At 42.2% G+C, this 26,155-nt stretch overlaps 2 protein-coding genes across 4 annotated transcripts in view; one reads left to right on the top strand and one right to left on the bottom strand.

Moving 5' to 3' along the window:
• The window catches only part of piezo1 (piezo type mechanosensitive ion channel component 1 (Er blood group)), a 97,771-nt gene extending 80,643 nt beyond the window's left edge, over positions 1–17,128 (top strand). For all 3 annotated transcript variants that reach the window (XM_004572046.4, XM_004572045.4, XM_004572044.5), the window contains exons 41-54: positions 791–926; positions 1,067–1,214; positions 1,778–1,930; positions 3,456–3,517; positions 6,722–6,880; positions 7,875–8,022; positions 8,859–9,047; positions 9,570–9,662; positions 10,014–10,183; positions 11,087–11,209; positions 11,316–11,395; positions 14,396–14,567; positions 15,662–15,803; positions 15,995–17,128. In XM_004572046.4, the coding sequence (XP_004572103.1) occupies positions 791–926; positions 1,067–1,214; positions 1,778–1,930; positions 3,456–3,517; positions 6,722–6,880; positions 7,875–8,022; positions 8,859–9,047; positions 9,570–9,662; positions 10,014–10,183; positions 11,087–11,209; positions 11,316–11,395; positions 14,396–14,567; positions 15,662–15,803; positions 15,995–16,123 (1,904 nt within the window). In that variant the 3' untranslated portion in view covers positions 16,124–17,128. The remainder of the gene's footprint in view (positions 1–790; positions 927–1,066; positions 1,215–1,777; positions 1,931–3,455; positions 3,518–6,721; positions 6,881–7,874; positions 8,023–8,858; positions 9,048–9,569; positions 9,663–10,013; positions 10,184–11,086; positions 11,210–11,315; positions 11,396–14,395; positions 14,568–15,661; positions 15,804–15,994) is intronic.
• Positions 17,129–20,766: 3,638 nt separating this feature from the next.
• pcca (propionyl-CoA carboxylase subunit alpha) overlaps positions 20,767–26,155 on the bottom strand; it is a 37,803-nt gene continuing 32,414 nt past the window's right edge. The window contains exons 19-23 of the mRNA XM_004572043.2: positions 23,165–23,263; positions 22,798–22,851; positions 22,506–22,646; positions 21,551–21,628; positions 20,767–21,073 (exon numbers count right to left, since the gene is read on the bottom strand). Of these exons, the coding sequence (XP_004572100.1) occupies positions 21,005–21,073; positions 21,551–21,628; positions 22,506–22,646; positions 22,798–22,851; positions 23,165–23,263 (441 nt within the window). The 3' untranslated portion in view covers positions 20,767–21,004. The remainder of the gene's footprint in view (positions 21,074–21,550; positions 21,629–22,505; positions 22,647–22,797; positions 22,852–23,164; positions 23,264–26,155) is intronic.

Below are 26,155 nucleotides of genomic sequence, written 5' to 3'. Positions count from 1 at the left end.
TGCACAATCGGTGGCTGACTAAATACTTTTTTGCCCCACTGTATTTTCCCAGTGTCTTTGAAGCTTCTCTCCAGGGTCTCCAACAAACCAAAGACATGCATATTCTTCTCGTTTGTGATTCTAAAATTGTCTGTAAGTGCGAATGTGAGCATGAGTGTGTTTCTCTGTGTCCTAGCGGCCTGTCCACAGTGTACCCAGCCTCTGGCCCCATTACAGCCAGGATAGGTCCCAGCCTTTCTGTAGCCCTGTAGTAGATAAGTGGGAGAAAATGGATGGATGGTTTTTCTTGCCACCAACAGTGATTAAAATGATGCTGCATTGTTTGAACCTTTCCTTTATGATCCCCGGACAGACCAGATGACCCCATCTTGTGCTTCCTACAGACCTGGATTTCCCTCGCAATAAGATGGAAAATCACCTGCACACCCCGTCCACTTACTTCCCAACATTCTCCTCCAACCTTTACAGTATCCTCTGGTGAACCTGAAAGCACCTGCCCAAGCGCATTAGATCAGCTTTTATAATCAAAGCATCATATCATCATATAATGTATTTATCAAACCTCCTCTGGCATTAACATCAGTACAGAAACAGCCCAGCATGGGTGTTCATGGCCACCTATGGCCACTCCCTCTCCATGTGCTGTGATTTAAGGCTCACTCTGGTTTTTACTGCTGGGATAATGTGTCAAGTGAACAAAAAGACAAATGTTGCATCTTCTAAAATATAATTCCCCCTTCCTGTTGTGCCGATTGTAGTTAAATCTCTCATCTGGTTTCGACTTTTCCAGTGGAGTCCAGTGGAGCTGAGACTGTTGACTCCAGTAAAGAAATGATGACGAAGAATCAAAAAGGCAGGAAGAGAGAAGCAGCCAGTAAGAGAATACGGGATGTGGGACACAAGATAAAACATGTCTTCATTTACGGGTAAGTGAAAGCTGCTCCTGATGATCTCTTAAGAAAATGTATCATTGTGCTTCTTGTGTTAATGAAAAAGTAATGTTAAAAGGTGTGGTGCTGTAGTAAAAGCCGTGTGCAGTGACTTAATGCAAGCTGGTTTCCTGCAGGCTTCAGAGTGTTTACAGGCCAGCTCAGGGTTTCTTCAGGGATATTCTGCACTCTGAGTACCGGGCTGCCACCGATGTCTATGCACTCATGTTCCTGACCGACGTCATTGACTTCATCATCATCGTCTTTGGCTTTTGGGCTTTTGGGGTGAGACACAAGCTCGTCATTTTGTGACTAATGGTAAAATACAGAAATGAAAACGAAAACTACAAAGAGATCAAAACGATAACATTTGACCTAAATCAAGTGTTTTGGAAATGAGACTTTTAACCTCAGTGAGATGTTTGCCTGGATACATAAAAGACAAACCCCAAACATCTGCCACACAGCTGGAACTGAATAGGCCGACTAACTGCCGACTAACAGCGCCCTCTGTATGCCTCATTGTTCCTAACGGTGATCTCAACATGTAACAACAGTCTGACCTTTAGTTTGTTGTCATGGTGTCCAAAGGTATGTAAGTAAATTAGCCAGACTGTGTTTTATTTGTGGTAAGTATTTATATTTGTCCCATTTTTGCCTTTATTACTCCAAAGCCTTTATTTGTAACAATGCTTAAGTTTCATCAAAGAACACAAACACACTGTTGAAACTGAAGCTGAATAATAGTAAATGTCTTAACTATAAAAGTACATGTCATGTTTGGAAGATCATCTTTAAACCACGTAAAAGAGGAAAGCCTTCTCATTACTTTTGTCCTGTTTCTTCAGAAACACAGTGCAGCAGCTGATATAGCGTCCACGCTGTCAGAAGACCAGGTGCCGGAAGCTTTCCTGGTGATGCTGCTCATCCAGTTCAGCACTATGATCATTGACCGAGCGCTATACCTGCGCAAGGCTGTCACGGGAAAACTCATCTTCCAGGTTCTGTTCACATAATAAAATTCTTATCATTAATTATTCACATAGCTTCACGGGGTGATCCAAGTTCAGAGGAACAGTCCACAAAAAACAAGAAACTATTTTAATAAAACTGATTTAAATGTGATCTTTCTCCCATTCAGAGTCATCCTCTCTGTAGGGTGCTATTGTTAGTTTACTCCGTAGAAGCTGCCTGTATCCTCCTGTACTAGTGCTTCAGAGTGGCATCATAGAGGAGGGTGGAGAGCCAGAAAGGCCCACAGGGAGGTGTGTGGCTGTGCTCTCCGTGAGAGTGCTGAAGGACTGCCAGCTGCTGAATGCAGGCGATTGGAGCAGAAATCTTGCTGTAACCTTGAATGAACCGGTGATTAAAAATGAGCAAATCCTAAACTTTGAACTTTATTAGTTGATTATGGTCATTCAGCTACATCTTTTACCTTACCTGGATCTGCCTTTATCTGCTCAATCGTGATGAAAAACTAGTACATCACCACAGTAGGAAAAGATGCACCGACTGACCCAGTCAAGGGTAACTGCAGTAACTGTGGCAGGACACAGGGCATTACCAAGTTAAATGCTTCGTCTCCTCTTCATTGATTGTTCTCTTACAACTGCACCACAGAAGGATTCATGACAGGAAACGGCTTCAATATCGTGGTCGCCCTTTACACCTGTATCCCTACAACGAGGCAGCGAGGCTGTCGTGGCTACAGCAAAAACAGAACGAGCTTTACCCCGATCAGATGTGCCAGGTTGAACCTTTCAGTGACCACACCCACCCTGGAGAGTCAACCACAGCACATAAACCCTCACACGGGCCACAGGAGAAAGGGTCAGCAGTCAGCACCTTGGTCGGTCTCTCCCAGAGGCTGTTATAGTAAAATTCCACGTTAAACCAATTCCCATTAGGGAATGCTGGAAAAAAATGACACGTTTGCTCCTAGTCTTAGTTTCCATGCTTCCAAACGCTTGGAAGTTGTGGACTCTGGGTCGTATGCAGCGATCCAGCTCTCGTGACCCAAAACAATAATTCGAGGTAGGTTTGAAATAGAAGTTTGTCTTTGCTCTCTGTGCAGAGTCTGGCATGAAAAGTGCACAGTGGTCAGAGCAGTCAGGGAGTGGTCAGCAGGTCAGTCAGTCTCTACCTGGATGTGCACCAGAGGCTGATCTTGAATGGGAGATTAGACACTTTTACAGTTGGGTATGATTTTCAGTTTTTGTGAACGTGATTGTGTCATATATCTTCTGTCTGGTCTCTTGTTTGTTGAAAGACTCTTTTACATAAAATTGATTTGAATCTTTTTTCTTCCTAAAACGTTGCATCTTTTAAATCCTAAAATCACTCGTAGGTTGCGTCAGAAAAGATTTTTTCTTCTTATGTCATTTAGTGCTTCTGTAATATTTGTTAGGATGGCATCTGTGGAGCCACTCACTGCTCATCTCTGCTGTTGTTTTTCACAATTCTAACTATTTTATATTATTTTAATGACATTTCTTGTTTTGCTGTCCTATTGTTCTTTCTCTCCAGGTGATCCTTGTTTTTGGGATTCATCTTTGGATGTTCTTTATCCTGCCCGCTGTCACTGAAAGGTGATGTCTTGCATTTACTGTATTATTTGTGATAAATTATGACATCGATAATGATCTGAGTCCTGCTTTAACAAAAACAACTCCTTGGAGGAGTAATGGATGATTGTTGACCAGCCTCTAACAAGTGCATGCTTTAATTAGCTGCACCTGTTGAGCTGTTTATTAACACAAATATATAATCAGCCATTTCCATGCTCAAGCTGCAACTACATGCATGTAGGTATGCAGACATGGTGAAGATGATCTGCTGAATCTTAGGAAGTTGATTCTGTTCATCTGGACTGTTTTCAGTGACAGTTCGAGTCTCGACTGCCTTCGAGGTTTTCCAACCTTATAAACTGTACATTTGCACAATGACCCAAACTGACTAACAACAGGCCGCGAGGTTGGGTTTTATGGTCGTTAATATTAAATTGTAATATTCACAGAGAGTTGGGGAACGGCTGCCTTATAAGAGGGTTACAGTTGTACCCTCCTTCTTTCAGAGAGGATCTTTCTGTTTACATAAATGGCCTCCTCGACTTGATTAATATACCCAGACATAACCATCCCCCGTTTTGATCTTCAAAGCAAACATCTACCAGTCAGGGATCAAATTACTGACTGCTGCACTCGGCATGTCAGTGTGTCCTCGGTACAAAACCCCGAGTTGTCCCAACGCATCCATGGAAGTGTAAGGTGTGTGTGCTTAGGCCTAGAAGCACTACAAGCCTTATGTGGGAATAAGGTTTGCAGTGAAAAGTGCTTTGAATGTTCAGTTTGAGTGGAGGAGCTCTATAGAAGAACCATTTACTGCTTCAAGCTCATGGGAAGCTAGCAGCAATGCAAAAAGGCGATTGCTACAACCAAGGAATACTGCAGAGCATCTCTGAGTACGCAACATGTTAAACCTTGAAGCAGGCGGCTGCAGCCACATGGACGCCTCCTGTGGCCAGAGTTTACATGGGCTCATCCAGGGAAGCCTGGATAAACCACCCACCCGTCTGCCAGCCAGACTCTCTCTGCTCTGAGCTTACCACCCTGCAGTGGGAAACAGACTTTTTAATGGGAAATATAAGTCATGTTTCTAAAACTAAAAAGTGCTACAAAAGAGACAAAGTATTAAAAAAAGAGCCTCAAAGAAAATTATTGGAAGAAATAGGAAGTGAGATCTGGACTCTGAAACAGTGACCCCAGATGGTTTTCCAGCTGATTTATACAAGAAATTCAGAATAACGTAGAAAATAAGATCTAAGAAAGCAGCTCTGCACGTGTTTGATCAGGGTTACTTGTTTCTGACAGCGGTCAGAGGCTGCAGGTGAAAGTGTTGGACTGTTCCCGGCTGTTCTCTTTGTCTTTAAGATTTGTGGCGTGAGTGACTTTAAAGGTGTACAAACTTGTATCCCTTTGCTTTACATGTGTGATTGCTGTGTGTCATGGCACAGGTGAAGCGCTGGGCCTGGTTCATTTGGACTCAGGCACAATTCACAGCACCAAAGCCTGACAGTTAAGGATTGCTGCCTACATTAACATTTCTGTTTTAAGTAATTAACAAACCAGTAGCGTTAGGCATGTACAGCGTGTCACTGCTTCCAAAAATTGAAGACATGAAATCATTGTCTTCTGCAAGCACATTTTTCAGAGACGAATGAAAGAAAGCAAGCGCATGTCAGAGGAGTTAACATGCTTAAACTGGCTGATGCACACTGTCAGAGCAGGCTAGTGAGAGAAAAGGGAAGGGGGACAGCTGGGCACAAGGTACCCACCAAAAAGCCTCTGAGAGTTCATTATGTGGAATAAGGCAGCAGTCTTTCATTCTGCTCCCAGTCTAGTTGGGTCTTTCGTAGCATTGGAGGCCTGCTCTGCACAAAATCCTCAAAATGACTCTCAGATTCTCTCCATGGATGGAGCACGGACAGCACTGGAAATGCTCCAGGACTCTCACGCAGAGCAAACAGACCCCCAAGTATATGTGTTTGTGTTAGACAGTTTGGTGCATATTGCTAATGCTGAGGTCGCCCAAATACAAAAGAACTGTGTAAAAGTTTCAGGTTTGGCATCAGTGATGCAATGTTCACAACTTAGAATAATAATTCAAAGTTGTGGCTGGCGGGACACACGCTGCAAGATTGGGTCCAGTAGGCATAGTGTGTTAGTAATGGTGTTCATGACTGTAGTCCCAACTGGCTTCAGATCATCAACAAGCTTCTCCTGTAATCAGACTCGTTCCTTCAGCCAAGATCTGGCATGAAGCTCCAGACTGAGGCCATTGATGGTCATTTTATAATTCTTCTACTTCTGATCAATCACACACATCGAATGGACCGGTGCTTATAGAGTGCTTTCCTACTCTGCCTGAGAACTCAAAGCACTTCATACATACAGCCTCATTCTCATGAGTGCTTGTTTCCATGCTTAATGCTTCCTATGTAAAATTCACACTCCAATATCTGCAACAGAGAGCAACTTGAGGTAAGCATATTCTCAAGGATATTGTGCATGCAGATCAGGAAATCTCTCCTGGCTGTCGGTACTGGAAGTGCAACCAGAGATTTCAGTGAAATGGGTCATGACGAAACAGAACCTGAACACCTTGACATAAAGAGTGAATATTCAGTTGGATATTTTTTAATAGCCTTTTTGTCTAAATTGTGTTTTTTAAGATTTTGAATTACTAGCATTTGTTGTTATTTGTCCTGTGACTCTTGGTTTTGGGGATTGTTAAATTCGAATTATTGTTATGCAAGTCTCACAATGATATGGAAAAAAAGTCCTGTAAAATTTCCCCAAAAATGCAAGATGTTTCTTTTTTGCATGCTTCTTTAAATCAAATTCAAATCATGGTTAACGTTGTGTTTGTGCTTTTTGAGTCATTGTTGGGGGAGCACTGATACAACTGTGTAGTTTCATCAATAGCTGCGAGGTGGCCTGTCCCTGAGCTCACAGCAACCCAAGACCAAACATTGTCACTGTCTCACAGGTGCTTTTGCGTCTCCTGACAAAGGCATCTTTTGTCAGCAACTGTTGTTATAGCAGACCTACTTTGTCTGAGCCGCCTGTCCAGACTACAATATTCCTCTGGTACTTTGGCAATGAATGTCAAATTTGTGCAGTCACTCTCTGAAGTCACAATTTGCATTATTTTGCACTTTGCAAGCTGTTTTGCTGACTGTATAAACTGGTTTATGAGCTAAGTGTTATGTTCTTTCTCTCGTCTTGTCTTAGGATGTTCAACCAAAACTTCGTGGCACAGCTCTGGTACTTTGTCAAGTGCATTTACTTTGGCTTATCAGCTTATCAGATCCGCTGTGGGTACCCCACTTGTATCCTTGGCAACTTCCTTACCAAGAAATACAACCACCTCAATCTGTTTCTCTTCCAAGGGTATGTACACAAAGAAAGTGTGAGCTTCTCTGTGTTTGTCTTTGCTCTCTCCATGCAGCGTATTGCAGATATCTGTAGGTTCTTAGTCACTCTTGGTAGTTTCAAGTTATTTCAAAGAAAGCTCGTGGACTTATTTTACATTTGTGAAGATGTTTCCCTTCTTGACCAAGAGCTTCTTCAGTTCTAAAACATCTGACAGAAACTCCCAGTTATTTAAGTCCACTATTAATCATGTGAGTCGCCACTTGAGTGTCATTACCGTCACTGGCCAACCTCAACCCACCATCATGTCACCTATTTAAGTGAACAGGTGTGAGTGGGGACCATAACAGGGAGACACTACAGCTAGAGACAGCTAGGATAAGTTACTGAGAAGCATGTGAGATAGAGACCTGACCAAACCAGAAAAGCTTCCTGTCCAAATGGCTCAGATTTTGCCACATCTCCACTATGGCTGCCCATAGTGGACGTCATCACAGACACAGCAACAAGAATGAATGCCTTACAGCCAAAAGCAGAACAGCTGCACCTGAAGGTTGCAGCGGCCTTATCCATCCAACCGCACCATTCAGGAAAAGTAAACTATCACGTCCCTGAGTAAAGGTCAAAGTGTTAGTGTACTACCCAAAGGGAAGGGGCATTTCCCCTTGACCCACTGTTGTTTCAAGCTCAACCGTCAGATTAAAATCACCACACTTCTCAGTGACAAGAGAAGATGATGCCCCGCAAGCAGCGACAGGAAGAAAATCATTACTTGCCTACAACAATTAACCCTACATACCCAAGGGATGCTACAGCCAACATATGTGGACTTCAAAAAGGAGGAAGCCCGTCCCTCTTGAGTGAGAAGCATAAGCTCTTCATAAGTCCAGCTTAACATTATTAGTCTTCTTGCAAAGGAAAGACACACCATGTACGTCATGTATGTTTGAGATCAAGTGTGATAAATGTATGTGAAATGGGTCAGGAGTCAAAGCTGACTGCGTGTTTGTAGGTTTCGCCTGGTGCCGTTCTTGGTGGAGCTCCGAGCAGTGATGGATTGGGTTTGGACCGATACCACATTGTCTCTGTCAAACTGGATGTGTGTGGAGGATATTTATGCCAACATTTTCATCATCAAATGCAGCCGTGAGACAGAAAAGGTATGAAAGATACGAGCGCAACAAAGTCAAAGTTCATTAAAAAAATGCTCACGACCATTACACGTGGAAACCTTTTGAATACCAGCGCGCTGATGCACACAGGTGTGCACACGCGTGTTCACTGCTCGTAGACTTAAATCACACCTTACTTGGCTGCTACTTCAAAGCACATTGTGCGCTGTCTGTCCTGCGTGCTGCACAACAACATTCAATATTCAGTATTTACTGCTGTTTACACTTAGCTAGATTAATGCGATGCTGTTGTGTTTAGTATGTTGCTTTGTTTTTTTGCTTGTTTTCTCTTCTTCTTCTCTCAACAGGTGATCCAGGAGATTTGTTTCCCTCTCTCACTGTCCCTCTCCCCTTCTGTTTTTCCTTTCCTTCCTCTTTCTTTCTCCCTTTCCTATCCCTCACTCATGTCTGTCCCGTCTGTAACATCTGAAAATAAAATATAATAAAAACAAAGGTCGATCAAATGGACCAATACGGCAATGCCACGATGATCCATTTGGCAAAGTAAATCCATCGGGTCTCCTTGTTGGTCTTCAGACAACAATTCTGATGGCTAAAGAACCAAATGGGACAGGCGGGGAAAAAATGCTCACGAATGAGTCTTTTTTTATATTGAACATGATTTAGTGCTATTGTGTTTCAGAGTATTCTTATCTGAACCTGCTTGGCGTTTCCGAGTTTACTGGATGGCTCCTCATAAGCAGTTTTTTTGTCCTGTTTTCTAACTCGTGGTTAATGAGATCAGGAGGACAATAAGTTGTATTTTTAAGAAGTAAGTTAAGAAAATCTATTTTTTTTAGTAAAAACAATCTCTTTGCCCTCAGAAATACCCACAGCCTAAAGGGCAGAAGAAAAAGAAGATAGTGAAATATGGCATGGGTGGACTTATTATCTTCTTCTTGATCTGCATCATCTGGTTTCCCCTTCTCTTCATTTCATTGGTCCGATCTGTCGTGGGTGTGGTCAACCATCCCATTGACGTCACAGTAACTGTCAAGCTGGGTGGATATGAGGTAACACAATCTTCAAAGTTGTTTCTTGGGTATTGATAAAATTGCTCCAAATTAATGTTAATAAATGATTAATTAAATTTATTGTTTATCTGTCAAACACATACGCAGACAGTATACAGGGATGATTTCATACGTTTGCTTGGTCTCGCATTAACAGACAACAGAAAGCAGAACACTAAGAACATAAACTGCTATTTGGCACATTTTAAGACTGTGCTGATTGTGATGAGGGATTAACGTGGAGTTTGGAAGGTAGCCAACCCCGAATGAAACGCCTCTCTGGATATGGTTACAGGACAGGCAACCTCTAACCAGCCACAGTGGCTGATGGTTTTTCCTTCCCAGTGTCACAAAATGCTTGCTCCCACGGGGCTGTGTGGCTGCTGTAGGGTCCTTACCTTTTCATCCTCCTTCCCTTTTTAATATTGAGCGTGTTGACTGTTGTTGTGATTTGGTGCTATAGAAGTAAAATTCGACTCTGACTCCAAACTGGGATCAGCCGTGTTCTTCTTCTGTTTCCAGCCCCTGTTTACCATGAGTGTGCAGCAGCAGTACATCAAGCCCTTTTCAGAGGATGAATATGACCAACTCGCCAAAGACTTTGAAGACAATGCTGTGCGTATTGGTTTCCGTTTGGTTTACCTCAGTGTACTGCAGTGTTACAGTATCTGCATTTGTAGCTGTTCTGTGCTCACATCGATTTATCTCTGCTTGTTCTGTGACACTCAGTGTGCCTCTGTCCTGTTTCACTGTGTAATCACACACCTGTGTTGTGTTAAGAGCATGAATTGAAAATAATTTCACATCCAGCATGTAATAGCACTAAATACCGGGTAGACAGACCGTTTATACTCCGTCTGCTCCATCCCCGGCTCGCTGTGTACTCTGAAACTTTGATCATTTTCTCCCTGTTGTTTTTGTTTTGGTTGATTTGTCATTAAAACTTTCTTCTTCCTTTGCGTGTAGGTCGCCATGCAGTTCATCATTCTCTACAGTTATGAGGACATTGTGACAGCCATGATTGAGGGTAGTTCTGGATCTGTTTGGAGGATCAGTCCCCCGAGCAGGCAGGAAGTCATTAAAGAGTTACTCGGTCCTGTTGACCTCACACTTCGCCTGTCCTGGAATTTTCAGAGGTAAAACAATATCAAACAATATTCTTCATCTAAGCAACATTCGAGTACTACAGAGAGGTACAACAGTTATTGTCTACAGCAGGGGTCCCCAATCCCAGTCCACGAGGGCCGTGTCCCTGCAGGTTTTAGATCTCACCCTGGGTCAACACACCTGAATCCCATGATTAGTTCATTACCAGCCTCTGGAGAACTGAAGACATGTTGAGAAGGTCATTTATCCATTTAAATCAGCTGTGATGGATCAAGGACACAACTACAACCTGCAGGGACACCGGCCCTCGTGGACTGGGATTGGGGACCCCTGGTCTACAGCCATCTCTAAAGAGTGAGGCTCATTTCCGCCGGCGGTGGTGGAGATTTTGTTGATAGAAAAACGCACACAAACACCATCAGTCGTGGATTGGACTGCAGTGTGGGATCATCTCTGCACATCTGTGATAAGCTGTTGATTTCATATTTGACCTGCATTCCTGTTCTCACCTACAGTCCTGTAGTAACTGAAAGAACAACAGTGCGGACACAAGCAACAGATACAAGCTTTTCATAGAGGCTGACAGGGCTCAGTCATCAGTCTTACTGGTCCTCCTGTGAGGTGGTTCAGACATCTGACTAGGATGCCTCCTAGGTGAGGTGTTTAGGCCAAGATGTGTAATATCCACCCGATGGGTGGGTGAATCTGATCCTGACAAGCTTATCGTTGTCTGATAGACACTCACTTTTTCACACAAGATCTAGCTTTTATAAACAAAGTAATTCATAAAGTAAATAATAAAAATGGGTTACAATGAAAGCATTCTATCAGATAGAGTGAAACACATGTTGTGAACATAAAGGCTCTCAGACTTTTTGAGCTCTGCTGACGTGTCACTGAGGCTGTAACTGTTCTGCTTTCCTTCCTCTCAGGGACCTGGGTAAGGGTGGAACAGTGGAACATGCCTTTGATAAGCATTCCATCGACCTGGAACCTGGGAACCCAGTCAGAGCAGACTTGGCTTCATTGCTGGTTGGCAACCGCACTGAGCCAGTGTAGGTTTTCTCTCTGGAGCGATGTTTATGTTAATAAAAGTGTTTACATTAATGAAAAACATGAATAGTGCTTCTTTTAACAGGCGCTGTCTTGTATTTCTTCCAGGCTTGTTCCCAGTATGTTTCCTAAGTACATCCGTGCCCCCAATGGAGCTGAGGCCAAGCCAGTCGGTCAGCTGCACGAAGGTTTACAGATTTTATATTATAATGATTACGTTAGTGAACAATTATTTATTTAGGAAAATTTCCACAAATTATTACTATATAGTACTAAGATATATGTATGATACAGCATAGTTTGAACAAGAAGCACAAAGTCACTCACCTAACAGGTAGAACAGAGAAGAATCCTTTAATTGTCCCACAAGGGGAAATTTGGTGGTGGGAGCTGCTGATACTGGCTGCCAGCTCGGAGCAGCACCGGAAGTAGATGCACTCAAATGGGATACTGAGTGCATGTAAGAAAAAATACCTAGTGTATATGAAACAGTTAAAGAAAGGAACGACCGGAGCTGAAAAAATCTATAAGATACATGAGAATAACTGACATGAATAATAAAAAAACTGCAAAACAGGTTACAACGTTAGATTTTTACGTTACAATAATAAGAAAAACGCACTGGAAGTATTAATATTATTGTCAATAAAATAAATTAAAAAACTCCCCAATAGCAAACACAATGATCAGTGACAGCTTATTGTGAAAGATTTGAATGGTTTTGTTCTTAATGTTCGTCCTGTCATGGCCAACAAACCTGCAGAAACTCTTTGTAACTAGTGTAGCAAACTCCATATTTATAAAGGCAACAGATGAAGATGAAATTACTGCTATAGTGACATCATTTAAGTTTAAGAGATCAATGGGTTATGATGGCTTTGATATGGATTTAGTCAAAGACATCACTGGACATAAGGTGAAAACATTTACCTGCACTGCAAACGGTTTATTCCCTGGAAAGGTTGTGCTGATATACAACGCTGGAGATGAACATCTGCACTCCTCTAAGATACTGGAACAAATAGTTTGCGTCACAAAAAACAATGTTTTGTATGCAACACTGTGGCTTTAGAACCAACATAACCACAACACATGATCTCAATATGTTTGTAGATACACTCCTGCCAAAAACAAAGAATATGCTGTGGGAGTGTTCTTACAGCTTAAAAAAGCATTTGATACAGTCGATCAAAAACCCGTACTTAACAAACTACACACATACGGGCGTGGAGGAGTCACATTAATGCACATTAATGACATCTCTCCAATTTCAAAGACATTGAAAGTAGTATTGCTTAGTGTGTTGTGGAAGCATCTGAATGAAGTAGAAAATGCAATAAGCTGAAGACCAGGTTTTAAACTATAACGCTATGAGATAATATAATAACAATGAATCTGAGTAAAACAAAATTCATAATATTTCGGGATCATACAGATTCTACTACTAGAAAACAATGAAAGACACCGTAGAAAATCTATAATCAAATCTCTTGGTCATGATGCATCACAAACTACTCCGGATGTCCCGCAGTGATCGTATTAAAGCCAAAACATCAAAGTCTCTTGCAAATTCTTTTTAAAGTCAAAGACTGCAAACATCATATATTCTATATTGTTCAATCATACCTGCTTGCATGACCTTCTGTGTGATATCTGGGGAAATGCTTATAAAACACAAATCCAGTATGCGCTCAACATGCATAAACCATCAAATACACTTTTTATTAAAAGAAATACTCCTAAACTTAAAGACTCGGTCGACCTTGGAGCTGCACAAATAATGTACAAAGCAGCAAACAAGTATTTGCCCCACAACATGCAGGACGTCTAATGCCGACTCATCATGACCTGAGCCAGTGGTTAGCAGAGATGGGCAGTAACGCGTTACTATAATCCGATTACTTTTTTCAAGTAATGAGTAAAGTAAGGGATTACTATTGCAAAAACGGTAATGAGATTACCGTTACTTTGCCGTAGGAACGCTGCGTTACTGCGTTACTAAAACCGTGATTTTTTTTGCGAGAATGTCTCATGACAGTGACGTAAGCGAGTGCGCCGTTAGTGACAACAGCTGTGTGCAGATCAACAATGGATCATATATCGAGTGCAGAGAGAGTATGAGCGTGCAGCGTTTAAAGCGTGGAAGTACTGACCTTACTTTGAGTTTGATTCCATAAAAAGTGACAAAAACATTAGTGTCCGCTGTGCGTGGGAAGAAAACTTCTTTTTACAGCGAAAAAACCCCTAAACTTCCAAACAAGCACCGAGTAGCTACGACGTAATGGGAAACTCACAGAGAAACTCGCGGATTCTTCCACTGACCGCAGCACACCTGCACCAGGGTAACCCTCCGCCTACCCCACTCCTGCTTTACAGGTGAAAATAGAGCAACGGGACCGCTGAGTCTTTGACTTTATTTATTTTCTGCTGTGTTTTACTTGCATCTATTTGAAAGACTGAGTGTAAACACAAAAAATATTTTATTTTATGTGCTGGAATGTGCAGAAAATAGGTTTAAATGTTAAACTAATTTCTTCCAGTCAGAGAATGTTGCATATAATTACATTTTTGCTTGATGCATAAAGTTAAAAGATTAAAACTGATAAAACAAGTTTTAAAAAGAGACTTTTCCATTTGATTACATTTTGTATGATGGATTATGCAGAAAAAGTAGAATTGGGCTGAGAGATCTATCGCTTTATCACCTATTCAGGTTGTAAATCCTGTTTTTAAAAAGTAACTAAGTAACTAAGTAATTAATTACTTTTGAAAATAAGTAATCAGTAAAGTAACGGGATTACCTTTTTGGGTAAGTAATCAGTAATTAGTTTTGATTACTTTTTTCAAGTAACTTGACCAACACTGGTGGTTAGTAAGGACTAATGTAAAATATCACAGCATTACAGTCACAGGAGTGAGTATGTGGAACAAAGATCCTTTGATAAATCATCACAACAGTTCAGTAAAAAACTGCAAATCCCTCACACAGTTGTAGCAAATCTACATCTGTGGGTCACAGGCTTTCCATCCATGCTCCAACTCAAAATCCCCAAATTTGGAGTATTTGGAGTATTTGGAGTATACCTCAAACACTAGGCAAAATAAAACAGTCACAGGCTCGATGTCAGCATCCAGATATTTTACTCCTTAACATATGTGATATTGAGAAACAGATTGTTGTCTTATAGGTAATGAAGCTGGATACATGGATATAACCCTGTCACTAAATAGCAGTGGGAACCAGGAGTGGTGGGACATTGCTATTGCGAACTGTGACTCCTCACAGTGTGGTGTACTACCCATGGTCATATTCAGTGACAAAGTCAGTCCTCCCAGCCTGGGCTTTCTGGCAGGATACGGGTAAGAAACACAACTACGAATGTAGGAGTTCTGGGCATCAGTCAGCAAAAACATTCATGCAACTGAAACAGTTCAGTTCAATTTTTTTATAGCACTAAATCACAACAATGATTGCCTGTTTATATTGTAAGGTAAACCTTACAACAATACAAAGGAAACAGAGCAAACCCAACAATCATATGAACCCCCAATGAGCAAGCACCTTGGCAACAGTGGGAAGCAAAAACTCCCTTTTAACAGGAAGAAACCTCCAGCAGGAACAGGCTTTAAATGCTTTATGTAAGCCTGCAGTGTGAAGTGCTCTAACGAGGTGCTACTGTGTGTTGCCTCACAGCGAGCAGGCTCATCGCTGTGCAGCCTTTGTATGTTCTCCTAATGCTTGTGGGGGTTCCTTGGGGTTCTCTAGCTTTCACAATCCAAAGACATGCACGTGAGGTTAATTAGTGTTTCATAACTGTATGCGGGCAGACAAAGTCCTTAAAGATGTGACGAAAACAGCACTGTGTGAATGAATGTTTAAAGGTGTAATCTGAGTTGTCATTAAGACCAAATAATCTCGATATAACTGTGAGTCTCTTTCTGTTTACTCGCAGTGCTGCTTTACAAAAAAGGTGCTTGATCTCTATAGAGCTGTTAAGACGTTATAATTGCATTCAGGAAACTAAAATGCTGTTATAAGTTAAAGTTTGGTTTCTTTTACTAGCTGACTTCAGTGTAAACATGTAATAAAAATAAATACATTAAAAAAATTCCCCTCGCGCCCCTGCGGGCGGTTTATCCTTCAAGCTCGGGTCCTCTACCAGAGGCCTGGGAGCTTGAGGGTCCTGCAGTATCTTAGCTGTTCCCAGGACTGCGCTCTTCTGGACAGAGATCTCCGATGTTATTCCCGGGATCTGCTGGAGCCACTCGCCTAGCTTGGAGGTCACTGCACCTAGTGCTCCGATTACCACGGGGACCACTGAATGAATGAATATAGATAGATAGATCGATAGATAGATAGATAGATCGATAGATAGATAGATAGATAGATCGATAGATAGATAGATAGATATAAATAAAATATAATGTAATGTAATTTTCCCCCTTCTTTTCAGTATCATGGGGCTGTATGTGTCTGTGGTCTTAGTCATTGGGAAGTTTGTCCGTGGCTTCTTCAGTGAGATCTCCCACTCCATCATGTTTGAGGAGCTGCCCTGTGTGGACCGCATTCTCAAGCTCTGCACTGATATCTTCTTGGTAAGTGTGCGCTGCATGTATAATAACACACATGCATTTAATGTAGACTCACCAATAACAGAGAATAATTAAAGTTAGTATTTCCAAATTGCTAAACGCACACATACACATTGAAACTACAAAAACACACAGTCGTGTCTGGAGCTGCGATTCTTTAAAATCCATGTCGACTAAACGTCTGTGTGTTTCAGGTGCGTGAGACAGGGGAACTGGAGTTAGAAGAGGAACTTTACTCCAAACTGATCTTTCTCTATCGATCTCCTGAGACTATGATCAAATGGACTCGGGACATTATCAGTCAACACCGAGACGGGCAATGATTGACTGCCTGAGAAATCATGTTTCCCTGGGATAAACTACAGTAAAGCACAAATGCAAAGATCTCCAGGAGACAATGCACGGAAGGGGATTGTTGAGAACACTCCACACTTACCAAGTGGACACCAGCAGACACACAGACCCTAACCCTCCTCTGTGGGACACATGCTGTGGCATATTTGCAGCTCTCTGACAACTTCAGTATACTCAGTACAGAGTGGACAGGAATGAGAGTGGAACTGCAGTTCATATCTGTTGTGCAAAGCTGGACATCATTTCCCTGGAAGGCAAAATCTGTCATATCATGTTGTGTGCATATGTGTGTGTGCACGTTACACTGTAGGTGGAGTCATTTTGCAGACAAAAACCGATGATAAGAAGAAGCAGCTGAAGTCTCTATGCTACATCAAAATATGCAAACTATAAATTAGAAGTATGTCAGCTGGTCACTATTTTAAGTTAACTAGCTCTTTTTCATTAAATTACCATCATTTACAAAAATGCAAACAGCTTAAAAGGGTTGGAACAAATACACTACAAGACTGCAAATCCTGAACGATTCATTCGATGAACTGACTGATAAGTTGGACTCATCAGGCCACACCCCCCTGTCCTCATCAGCTCTGGGATTCTGTAACTGATGTTTTTATGTGTACGACCATGCTGTGCATGACGCTGACAAACAGTCTGCCAAATATGAAGTCAGTTCATGTGAACCCCCTGGAATTAACTTGGTGCCAGAATGTCTGTGCAACTAAGCACTAGTACAACACCTGTTTATACATTATGGTGAAATATACATCATAAAACACTAAATTTCCAGGTTAAAAAACTGTCACTATTTATTCTGTTCATGCAAACATTGTTGCCATAGATATCAAACCCATTGTGACAGGTTTTTGCTGTTCCACGCTGTCTTTACAAAACAACCATTTCTTTACTTTCAGGTGGAGAGCGCATGTTTTCTCTTTGTTTTTAGATATTAAAAGTACCTGTTTCTACAAAAATAGAGTTCTTGGTTTTTACGACCTGGGAAATGGGCTGAATCTGCGATGGTGTCATTTAAACAGAAAGTTACTTTTCATCGTTGAAGAAGGAACATGGATGCTAATATGGATGTTCTATTTTGGGGGGGTTAAAACTTAAGAGCAGTTCAGTCTGAACTCCAGCATGTTTGTTATCATAAGTTGTCAGAGATTACTCTTGAGATAAGAAAGATATTGTAAATTCAAGCGTCTTATAGTAGCTGACGACTGAAAGGTTCAGAACATAGGAAGAAGTCCTCCTGTGTGTTCTAAGTGGCCTAAACGATGTCAGGTGAGTTTTCCAATTCTAACGTTCCACCAACATTCTACGATACACCATTTTATTAAATAAATATTTAATATTTATTCAAGAAACACCAAAAACCCCATGCACAAAGATTCCCTTTGCCTCTCCCGGAACTTTTAAATGGTGTTTGGACCCCGGGAAACATTTGCCCCAACATCCTGGAGAGGACACAGGAAAGACAGGTGAGTAATCTCATCTCAGCAGCTACTTCTTTGCAGTGCGTTAGACTTTGCACGCACATTTGCATTAGTTCTCCTTCATAGTAGGCCTTATTTGCTCCCAGTAACAATCCTTTCCTCCTCACAGACAACCACCACATTTCTTGATGAGGAGCAGCCGTGCAGGAGCCGGAACAAAAGGCTACCTGCTAATCATTAAAATACTCAATAAATATTCAATAAATAATTAAACCTCTTGTGTGCAAATGTTACTGATGTGCAAACCTATGTTTAAATCTAAATAAAGTGCTGTACAAATTATAATACAAATAATGATATTAAGGGAGTCCTCTTCCTTACATGCCTACATGGGTTCACTCAGTCTAAAATCATGCATGTTAGGTTAACTGACCATTCTGAAATGTCCAGATGTGTGAATGTGAAATATTATTTGTGTCCCTTTATGGGAAGCAGATGCCAGTAAATTTTATTTACTGAAAAACAATTGCTGGCTCTGGTTCTGGGCAAAACATTAGGCGTTAGCAAGGTTTGTCCCCATAAAACACTGCAGAGCTGTTAGAGCAGGGGTGTCAAACTCAAATACACAGTGGGCCAAAATTCAAAACTGGAACAAGGTCGCGGGCTAACGTTAATATTTATTGAAAAAAAAAATCTTCCTCCAGATATAAGAATGAATCTCTTCTTATGGACACGTTTTTCTGAAAAACTGAATATGGAACAAGCCAAGCTTAATACTAAACAATATATATATTAGCTGTATAATACCAGCAGGCCAGCTCTAATAATAATTTGGTATGGCTTCGCGGGCCAAATGTAATTAGGCTGCGGGCCAAATTTGGCCCGCGGGCCAGAGTTTGACACCTATGTGTTAGAGGCTGTGACCTGTTGGACCTTATTATAACAATATAGCACAGGCATAAGGAGAACACGTAAACATGACAAAGAAACGGCCAAGCCGGCCAGGAAATTAGACCTTCTTGCTGCAAGGGGACAATGCTGATTTTCAACATGGCTGCCCAGCGACCCTCTTTGTTCTGCTTCCCCAAGAACAACTTCAGGTGCCAAGGCAGCGTCGAGAGCGGATCCAGTGATTGTTTCAAATAACCGGACTTGTGATGTTTTACTGTAGTGAAAAAGTGAAAGATGGGTGTGGGTACATTACCGTTTAGTTTGTGGGTTACAGCAGAAAATGATCCATTTCATGTTCCCACGTGGTTCTGGACAAAGACATTTTCCCCAATAAGAGGATAATCACGCGTCTAACCTCGACTCATAGAAACTTTAATGCTCAATATTCTCAACAAGGAAACGGCTCTGTGTTTGTTTCCAGACGTCCTCAACCGTTTACTCTGATTGTTGCACATTGCCAAAGGTTATGTCTGCTGGAAACAGAAACACAGCTTTCTGAGTACATCACTCAAAACAATTGTCTACTTTGTCCCCCCTCTTAACCTTAAGAGTACTTTAATGTACTCACTATGTACTATGTACTCAGAAAGCTGTGAATGGTAGTCCATTGTTAGTCAGTGGAGCTGCAGTCATTGTGCAAATGTGCTGTTTATAAGGTTGGAAACCTGCAGTCAGCTGAGACTGAAGAAGTCTCCTGGATGAGCGACGAAACGTTTCTCCCACTGAAAACGACATCCTTCACATCTTGGTTTGCATAGAGGCCTTTAGAGGCCACCGGCCTTTAAGGTTCCTCACTTTTGCCACAGGTTTCAGAGCTTTTTGTTGTATTTACTTACCTGAACATGTTCAGACACTACAAACAACTTTAGACCTCCCTGAGACCATGAGTGATGAAAATTCAGAGGTTGTTAACCTTGAAATGAGAGAAACAAGGTTTCTGTTCGTTACCAGAGCAACAGACTTCTGATGTTACCTTTTATTTCGTTACATTAAAAGCAAACAAAGATAATGCAGTTTGATAAACAACATTTTCTACACTAAGATGATTAACAGTTATTAGCTGGAACCCTAGCATGACTCAGCATACTCTGCAGTGTCTCCTTAAAAAAAAGGAAACACACATAGTAGAAAAACACAATTTAGATGAGTATCTAAAAGTGATTCACAAAGAGCTATTAACCTTGTTTTTGGAAAGGCAGGGTATTGTTATATCTTTGGACACAAACCAAAGGTCATCAACTACAATTATTGCACTCAGAAATGTTTAGATCTACAACATAAAAATTGTTTGAGATGTATGTTTCTCTTCCACCATCACCAAGTGATCTTACACGACTGTTTCATAGAAGTAATCCGTCACCCCCTACAAGGAATGCAGGAATTTGAAGAGTTTCAGTCAGGTTTCAGAGCTCATCACAGCACAGAAACAGCTTTAGTGAAGGTTACAAATGATCTTCTTATGGCCTCTGACAGTGGACTCATCTCTGTGCTTGTCCTGCTAGACCTCAGTGCAGCGTTCGATACTGTCGACCATAATATCCTATTAGAGCGATTAGAACATGCTGTAGGTATTACAGGTACTGCACTGCAGTGGTTTGTATCATATCTATCTAATAGACTCCAGTTTGTGCATGTAAATGGAGAGTCCTCTTCACACACTGAGGTTAATTATGGAGTTCCACAGGGTTCAGTGCTAGGACCAATTCTGTTTACATTATACATGCTTCCTAGCTTGCTAGCATGCTTTCCAGGCTGGACTACTGTCACTTTTATCTTAAAGAGCTCATCGTACTGTCATTGCATACAGATGCAGGCTTCTCTGTGGGTCCTGGGGTATTTAATTAGAATGGGAAACAACCCTTAGCTTAGGTTCCAGGTTCCTCTTCTATTGAATCAAATCCCAGTTTGTGTTTCTATTTCACTTACTGTGTACTGTATACACCACTCTGTTAATTATTAATCTTTGCCTCTCTTCCACAGCGTGTCGTTGTCCTGCTCACACCCAACCAATCATGGCAGATGGCCCCGCCCCACCCTGAGCTTGGCTCTGCCAAAGGTTTCTTCCTGTTAAAAGGGAGTTTCTCCTTTCCACCGTCGCCAAAGTGCTTGCTCAAAGTGGAAAATGTGATTGTTGGGTTTTCTCTGTATTATTCTTGGGTCTTTACCTTACAATATAAAGTGCCTTGAGGCAACTGTTGTGTGTGAAGAAAAACAAAAACTGAAAGTTATTTTATTTGGAAAAGTTTGTTTATTTTTCTCAGTCAGTTCATCCAAATTTCAATGTTTGGCCTACCAACAACAATATCTATTAAGCAGTAAAACCTAAGTACAACAGAGTAATTGGAACAGTCAGCTGAATCAAAGACACAAGACAACTGAGCACCCACACCAACATTGTGACACAATTCAACTCCATCTGTCCCAGTTCACACAAGTCACATGTCAAAGGGAACAGATCATGTTTTATTCCAGCTCCACAAGCAGGTCTCCTTCCCCCACAGTCTCGCCCGGCTTACAGTGGACACTCTTAACCTGTAAGGACACACGTGCAGTTAAACACAAACTTTAAATAATGCATTTACAGTTTTACAAACACACCACTTAAACTCTATGCTCTGGATTGCGGATGTCACACTCCAGTCTTTCAGGGCCGATGTCTGTCTGGACTAGAACTTGACTGAATGCTGAGGTGGCAGTTCAGCCATTTGATTCATGTTACAGCAGCTCATGAGTGCAATAAACAAACTTTTAGAAGTACATTTTTCTAAAAACATTTACTTATATATATATTTAAATTTACTTGAGTAGGGTTAGGGGTTGCCTCCTCAGCATGCAGTCAGGTCACTGTAGAGTCTTGCTAATCACATATTATTTTTATTTAGGTGTGTTGCAGCAGGAACCATGGAGAAGTTTGAAGAAACCAGCGTTTGAGGACCGGAGTTTGACCCCCCGACCTAGATAATACTACTGAAATCTAGTGATGGGAGTAACTGTCACATTTCCTGTTACCTTTGCTTGCTTGACAGCAGTCAAACTGTTCTGCATCTTCATGGCTTCAATTACACAAATCTCCTGACCTTCTGCAACCTAAAAAAAACAGAGTGTGTAAAAGCAATGGCTTAACTGTAAATGTAAATGTTTAAGAAGGGATGACTAAAAGCTACTCCTGCTGCCTTCCGTGCACCATTTGTCAACATGCGCATATTCAAGAGATTTATTTGAAGCTCAGGCTGCCATCTACGAGGAGCGACAGCCCTGTTGAACAGAGACTGGCAGCACGTAGACTCCAAATGTTTCTTGTGACAAACTGATGGCATTTTGTTAACTGCAAAAATAATGGTTTTCCTTTCTTTTCACTGATAGGCTCAATCTCCTGGCTCACCTGGTCTTATAGTGTTTTTCTACTTTACCTGAGCAGTCAAAGCTCTTTATACAACATGCCTCATTCACCCATTCATACACAGGGTGCTTGACCTCATTTAAGCATTACGCTGGTAGTGAAAGATGGGCAGCATCGCCAGTTTCTGAGGAATATGAATAATGTTAACATGGACAATTATGAGAACCTGACAGAGTAATGTGAGTGAACTGAAGATAAAAACATGGATTAAACAGATAAAACAGTCTAGTTTTGGAGTAAAACTGTTTGGTGTGATTGCAGAGGGAGAAAAAAACCCCATACATTTAAAATAACGCCCAACAACATTCAGTGACTCTAATCTATGAATATATAAGAACATGAAATGTCAAAATACACTCACAGGCTGCAGCATGCATTCAAAAACTCACCAACTTAAACTTTGATTCTATGCTTAAGAATTAAAATAATGTTGAATCTTAATCATTTCTGCACATCTGCACAGTCTTACCAGCAACATGTCAACTACAACAGGCTTTTCCCCATTATGAACTATGAACTCATTAAACAGCATTTAAACGATGTGTACATATTGGAATGTGTTACCGTATCTCCAGGTTTGACAGATACAGCCACAACTGTTCCCGGCATCGGTGAACGCAGGATGCTGCTCGTGTCCTCTGAAGCTTTTTCTGGCATGTAGGAGTTCAACTCTGCAGCCAGCTTGGACAGAACTCGAACCTTAAACTATATATATTTACAAGAAAAAGAAACGTATGGGGAACAGTGGGATGTTTGGCACTGCAATATATCAATAACATGGAAAGTTCTTCTGATCATACATACATACATACATACATACAGCCACTAGCCTACATTTTGAATTATTCAGTCTTACCAAGGTGCCCAGGTACTGTAGGACAATCACTCCTGCAGCATCTCTGGAAAGGCACTATAAAAAAGAGAGAATACGTTATCTGTATTACAGCTGACATCTTTCATTATTTTATTGTTACTGGTGAGTTTAGCACATTTCTGTTCTAAATTTGTTCTGCCAAGACGCCGGTGTCCCCCAGTTTAAAAACTATTTAAAAAAACTTGCTGCGTCTTCAGAGGGTCAGGCAGGAATGAGGCATGAAGTAACTGAGTGCACTGATAAAAGCTGCACCACATGGACAGACATTTTGGTTTTACCACTTTTCCACCATATCACCATGGCTCCAATCCGTTTGAGGTCTCTTTACCAACACTTAGCTGTGTGTTACCTGTAGCATTCTGTGTGTGCCGTTGACTGTGAGTGGCAGCAATGGGGAGGCCAGATTCAACGCTCCCCAAACTTCCACCTTCGCTCCATCTATCTCCACCTGCAGACACAGTTAACACAGTCTAACTGGAGAGCCACTCTTTCACATCACACAATGCTCACACTGTTGTTTTATTATCTGAATGAATCGGGACTTCTGATGATCACCAATAGCTTTCCAATCAAGACAAATTCTGGCTTGAATTCCTATTAACTAATCTTTAAATTCATATTAAACTTAATCTGCAGTCAAATACACTCACCTGCCATTTTATTAGATACACCCTTTCCCCTGCTTGCCACCCCATGGCTCCGTTTCTATGTAAAAGGTCAAGTAACTGAATTTAAAGTAGTGATTATTTTCGACCTGCTGTGTGAACGTACTGCTTCTTATTTAGCTCGTTTCTACTCGTTGTAACTTGCCTCGTTCACCCATTTACTCCCATTTGCAAAAGCACTTTTTTCTATGCTCTGTTTCTGTCTCCTGACACAGTGTAGATAAACTTTGCTGCCACAGAGGTCAGTTATCATGTTACCAGTATTACTTCCTCACTGCATACTGGATACTCTGAAAAAGAGCAGAAGTTTGACTCCTTGATATAATTTTTAAATGTGCATTAAAGGCAGATATTTTGTAAGGTGGAGTGGAAAGCCAGGAAAAATAGTTTGTTTTTTAAATCTAGATGAACAAACAAACCCAACCCTAAACTGGGACATCTCACCTCATCACTAAGAGGACAACCCCAGCTCTGTAGCCAAGCTGAGTTAGAGGTCTGCTAAGCCGAGGACTTTAACTAGCGATAACATTTAATCAGACCCACCGTGGAATTCCCAGTGTGGACTGATGAGACTGACACCATCTCTAGTCTTGATATTGTAGAATGTTTAGCTGATTTAGAGTTTAGAAATGTGTTATCATAGAATGTAGAACTATTGCAGAGACACTGACACTGCCCTTAATATAATAAAGGGCTCATTGTGTTGTGAACTTAGGAGTAGATTGTAGGAGACCCCTTCCCCACTGAGTGGAAATTCCCCAGAGGATGTTTGGGTGGGGGTCTCAACATTTGTAACTGGATAACTGTGGTCTGGAAGGGAGATGGGTTTTTATGACCTCTAGGGAGTCACCTACCCCCACAGTGTTTTAACTGTCACGCACACACATCCACACGCACACTCACTCATGTGCACTCACATATAAACACAGGTATGCGCACACAGTCACACACGAGCACTCATATAGGCACGCGGGAACGCGCACATGTAGGCATTCACAGGCTCGCGCACACACACACACACACACACGAAAGTATGTAAACATAGTACTTAGTTTTATGGCACCTTGTAGAGGGTTTAGAAGGGGGGTCACTGATACAAAACTGCATGTAACAGACAAAGGAGTTGAGATCTGCAGAGGAGTTCCGGGGTCCTGTACATCTCTCTTCTAGAAGGTGTAATCAATAGGTGTGATCAATGAGTGTGGATTAATAAAAGTGTTGGGAATTGACTACTGAGTCGCCGGTGTTCTTTCTGGAGGCCTGAGCAATCTACGAACCGGGCGAAACTGTGAAAAGGTCACAATATTAAGCTTAAAACGTTCCTTTTTCCTCCTTGAATCGCTACCTTATCGTGATGAAGGGGTTTGTGTGTCCCAGGGATCCCAGGGGCTATGTTGTCTGGGGGCTTTTGCCCCCTGGTAGGGTCTCCCATGGCAAATTGGTCCTGGGTGAGGGACCAGACAAAGAGCGATTCAGAAGACCCTTATGAAGAGAACATCGAGGGAACAGTTTACCCTGCCCAGGATAGGGTTACCGGGGCCCCGCCCTGGAGACAGTCGGAGGGTGCCCGAGGGCGAGCATCTGGTGGCCGGGCCTTAGTCCATGGGGCCCGGCCGGGCACAGCCCGAAGAGGAGACATGGGCCCATCCTCTCACAGGCCCACCACCCGCAGGAGGCGCCATAGAGGTCGGGTGCATTGTGTGCCGGGTGGCGGCCAGGAGCGGAGGCCCTGGCGGACTGACCCCCGGCTGCCAAGACTGGCAATAGGGACATGGAATGTCACCTCTCTGGTGGGGAAGGAGCCTGAGTTCGTGCGTGAGGTTGAGAGGTACCGGCTAGATATAGTCGGGCTCACCTCTGCACATGGCTTGGGCTCTGGAACCAGTCTCCTGGAGAGGGGCTGGACTCTGTCTCAGTCTGGAGTTGCCCCTGGTGAGAGGCGGCGGGCTGAAAGTTGGAACACATCGCGGAACGGATCACTGCAGTTGTGAGGTCTCAGAATCAAAAGAATGACAACACCATGGAACAGAAGTTTGATACCATCATGGGGAGGCTCGCGGCTCTCCAACGGGAGATTGCGAGACCAGTGTCAGAGTGTTAAAGAGCAGCTTGAAATTCTCCTGGGCTGCTTGCATGAAAAATCAACAAAATCAACATCGTAATGCGGACACCACCACGGCGCCAGCTGCAGGCCCAAGGCTGGAGCCGAACAATCACTCCCTGAAAACGACTGTGTGATGACTATTCTTCCCATCCCATGCAAGGCCACCTGGATTGGCTGGAGGACTGTTTACTTAGCCTGATAGGGCGAAGGACACTGTCTCAGCTGAACTATGGACACGCACACACACACACACACACTTACACTGATAATCACTCACTCATCCCCCCTCCCCTTCTAACGCCTTCGATGCTTACCTCCCCCATGATGTGGACATCGGGTCAGCTGGTGGTGCAGTCGAAAGATTGCAGCAGTCCCAGATCAGATGTGCACACTGTGTTTATTGTGTTATGATATCCCCTACCCAACCCTGTGGCTTGTCATGTCTTTCACAATGTTGTGCTGTGGCCATTCATGTGCTTTTTTTGTGCAGAGGAGTTTTTTTGTTTCCTGTTCTCGTGCTGTCCTACCATGGAAGCACAGCATGAGTGGAGGTCTCTTTTTTTCCTCTTGT

This window comes from Maylandia zebra, linkage group LG13 (assembly GCF_041146795.1).
Source record: "Maylandia zebra isolate NMK-2024a linkage group LG13, Mzebra_GT3a, whole genome shotgun sequence".
NCBI lineage: Eukaryota > Metazoa > Chordata > Actinopteri > Cichliformes > Cichlidae > Maylandia > Maylandia zebra.
Note: the sequence above shows the minus strand (reverse complement) of the source record. Positions and strands in the feature narration are given on the sequence as shown.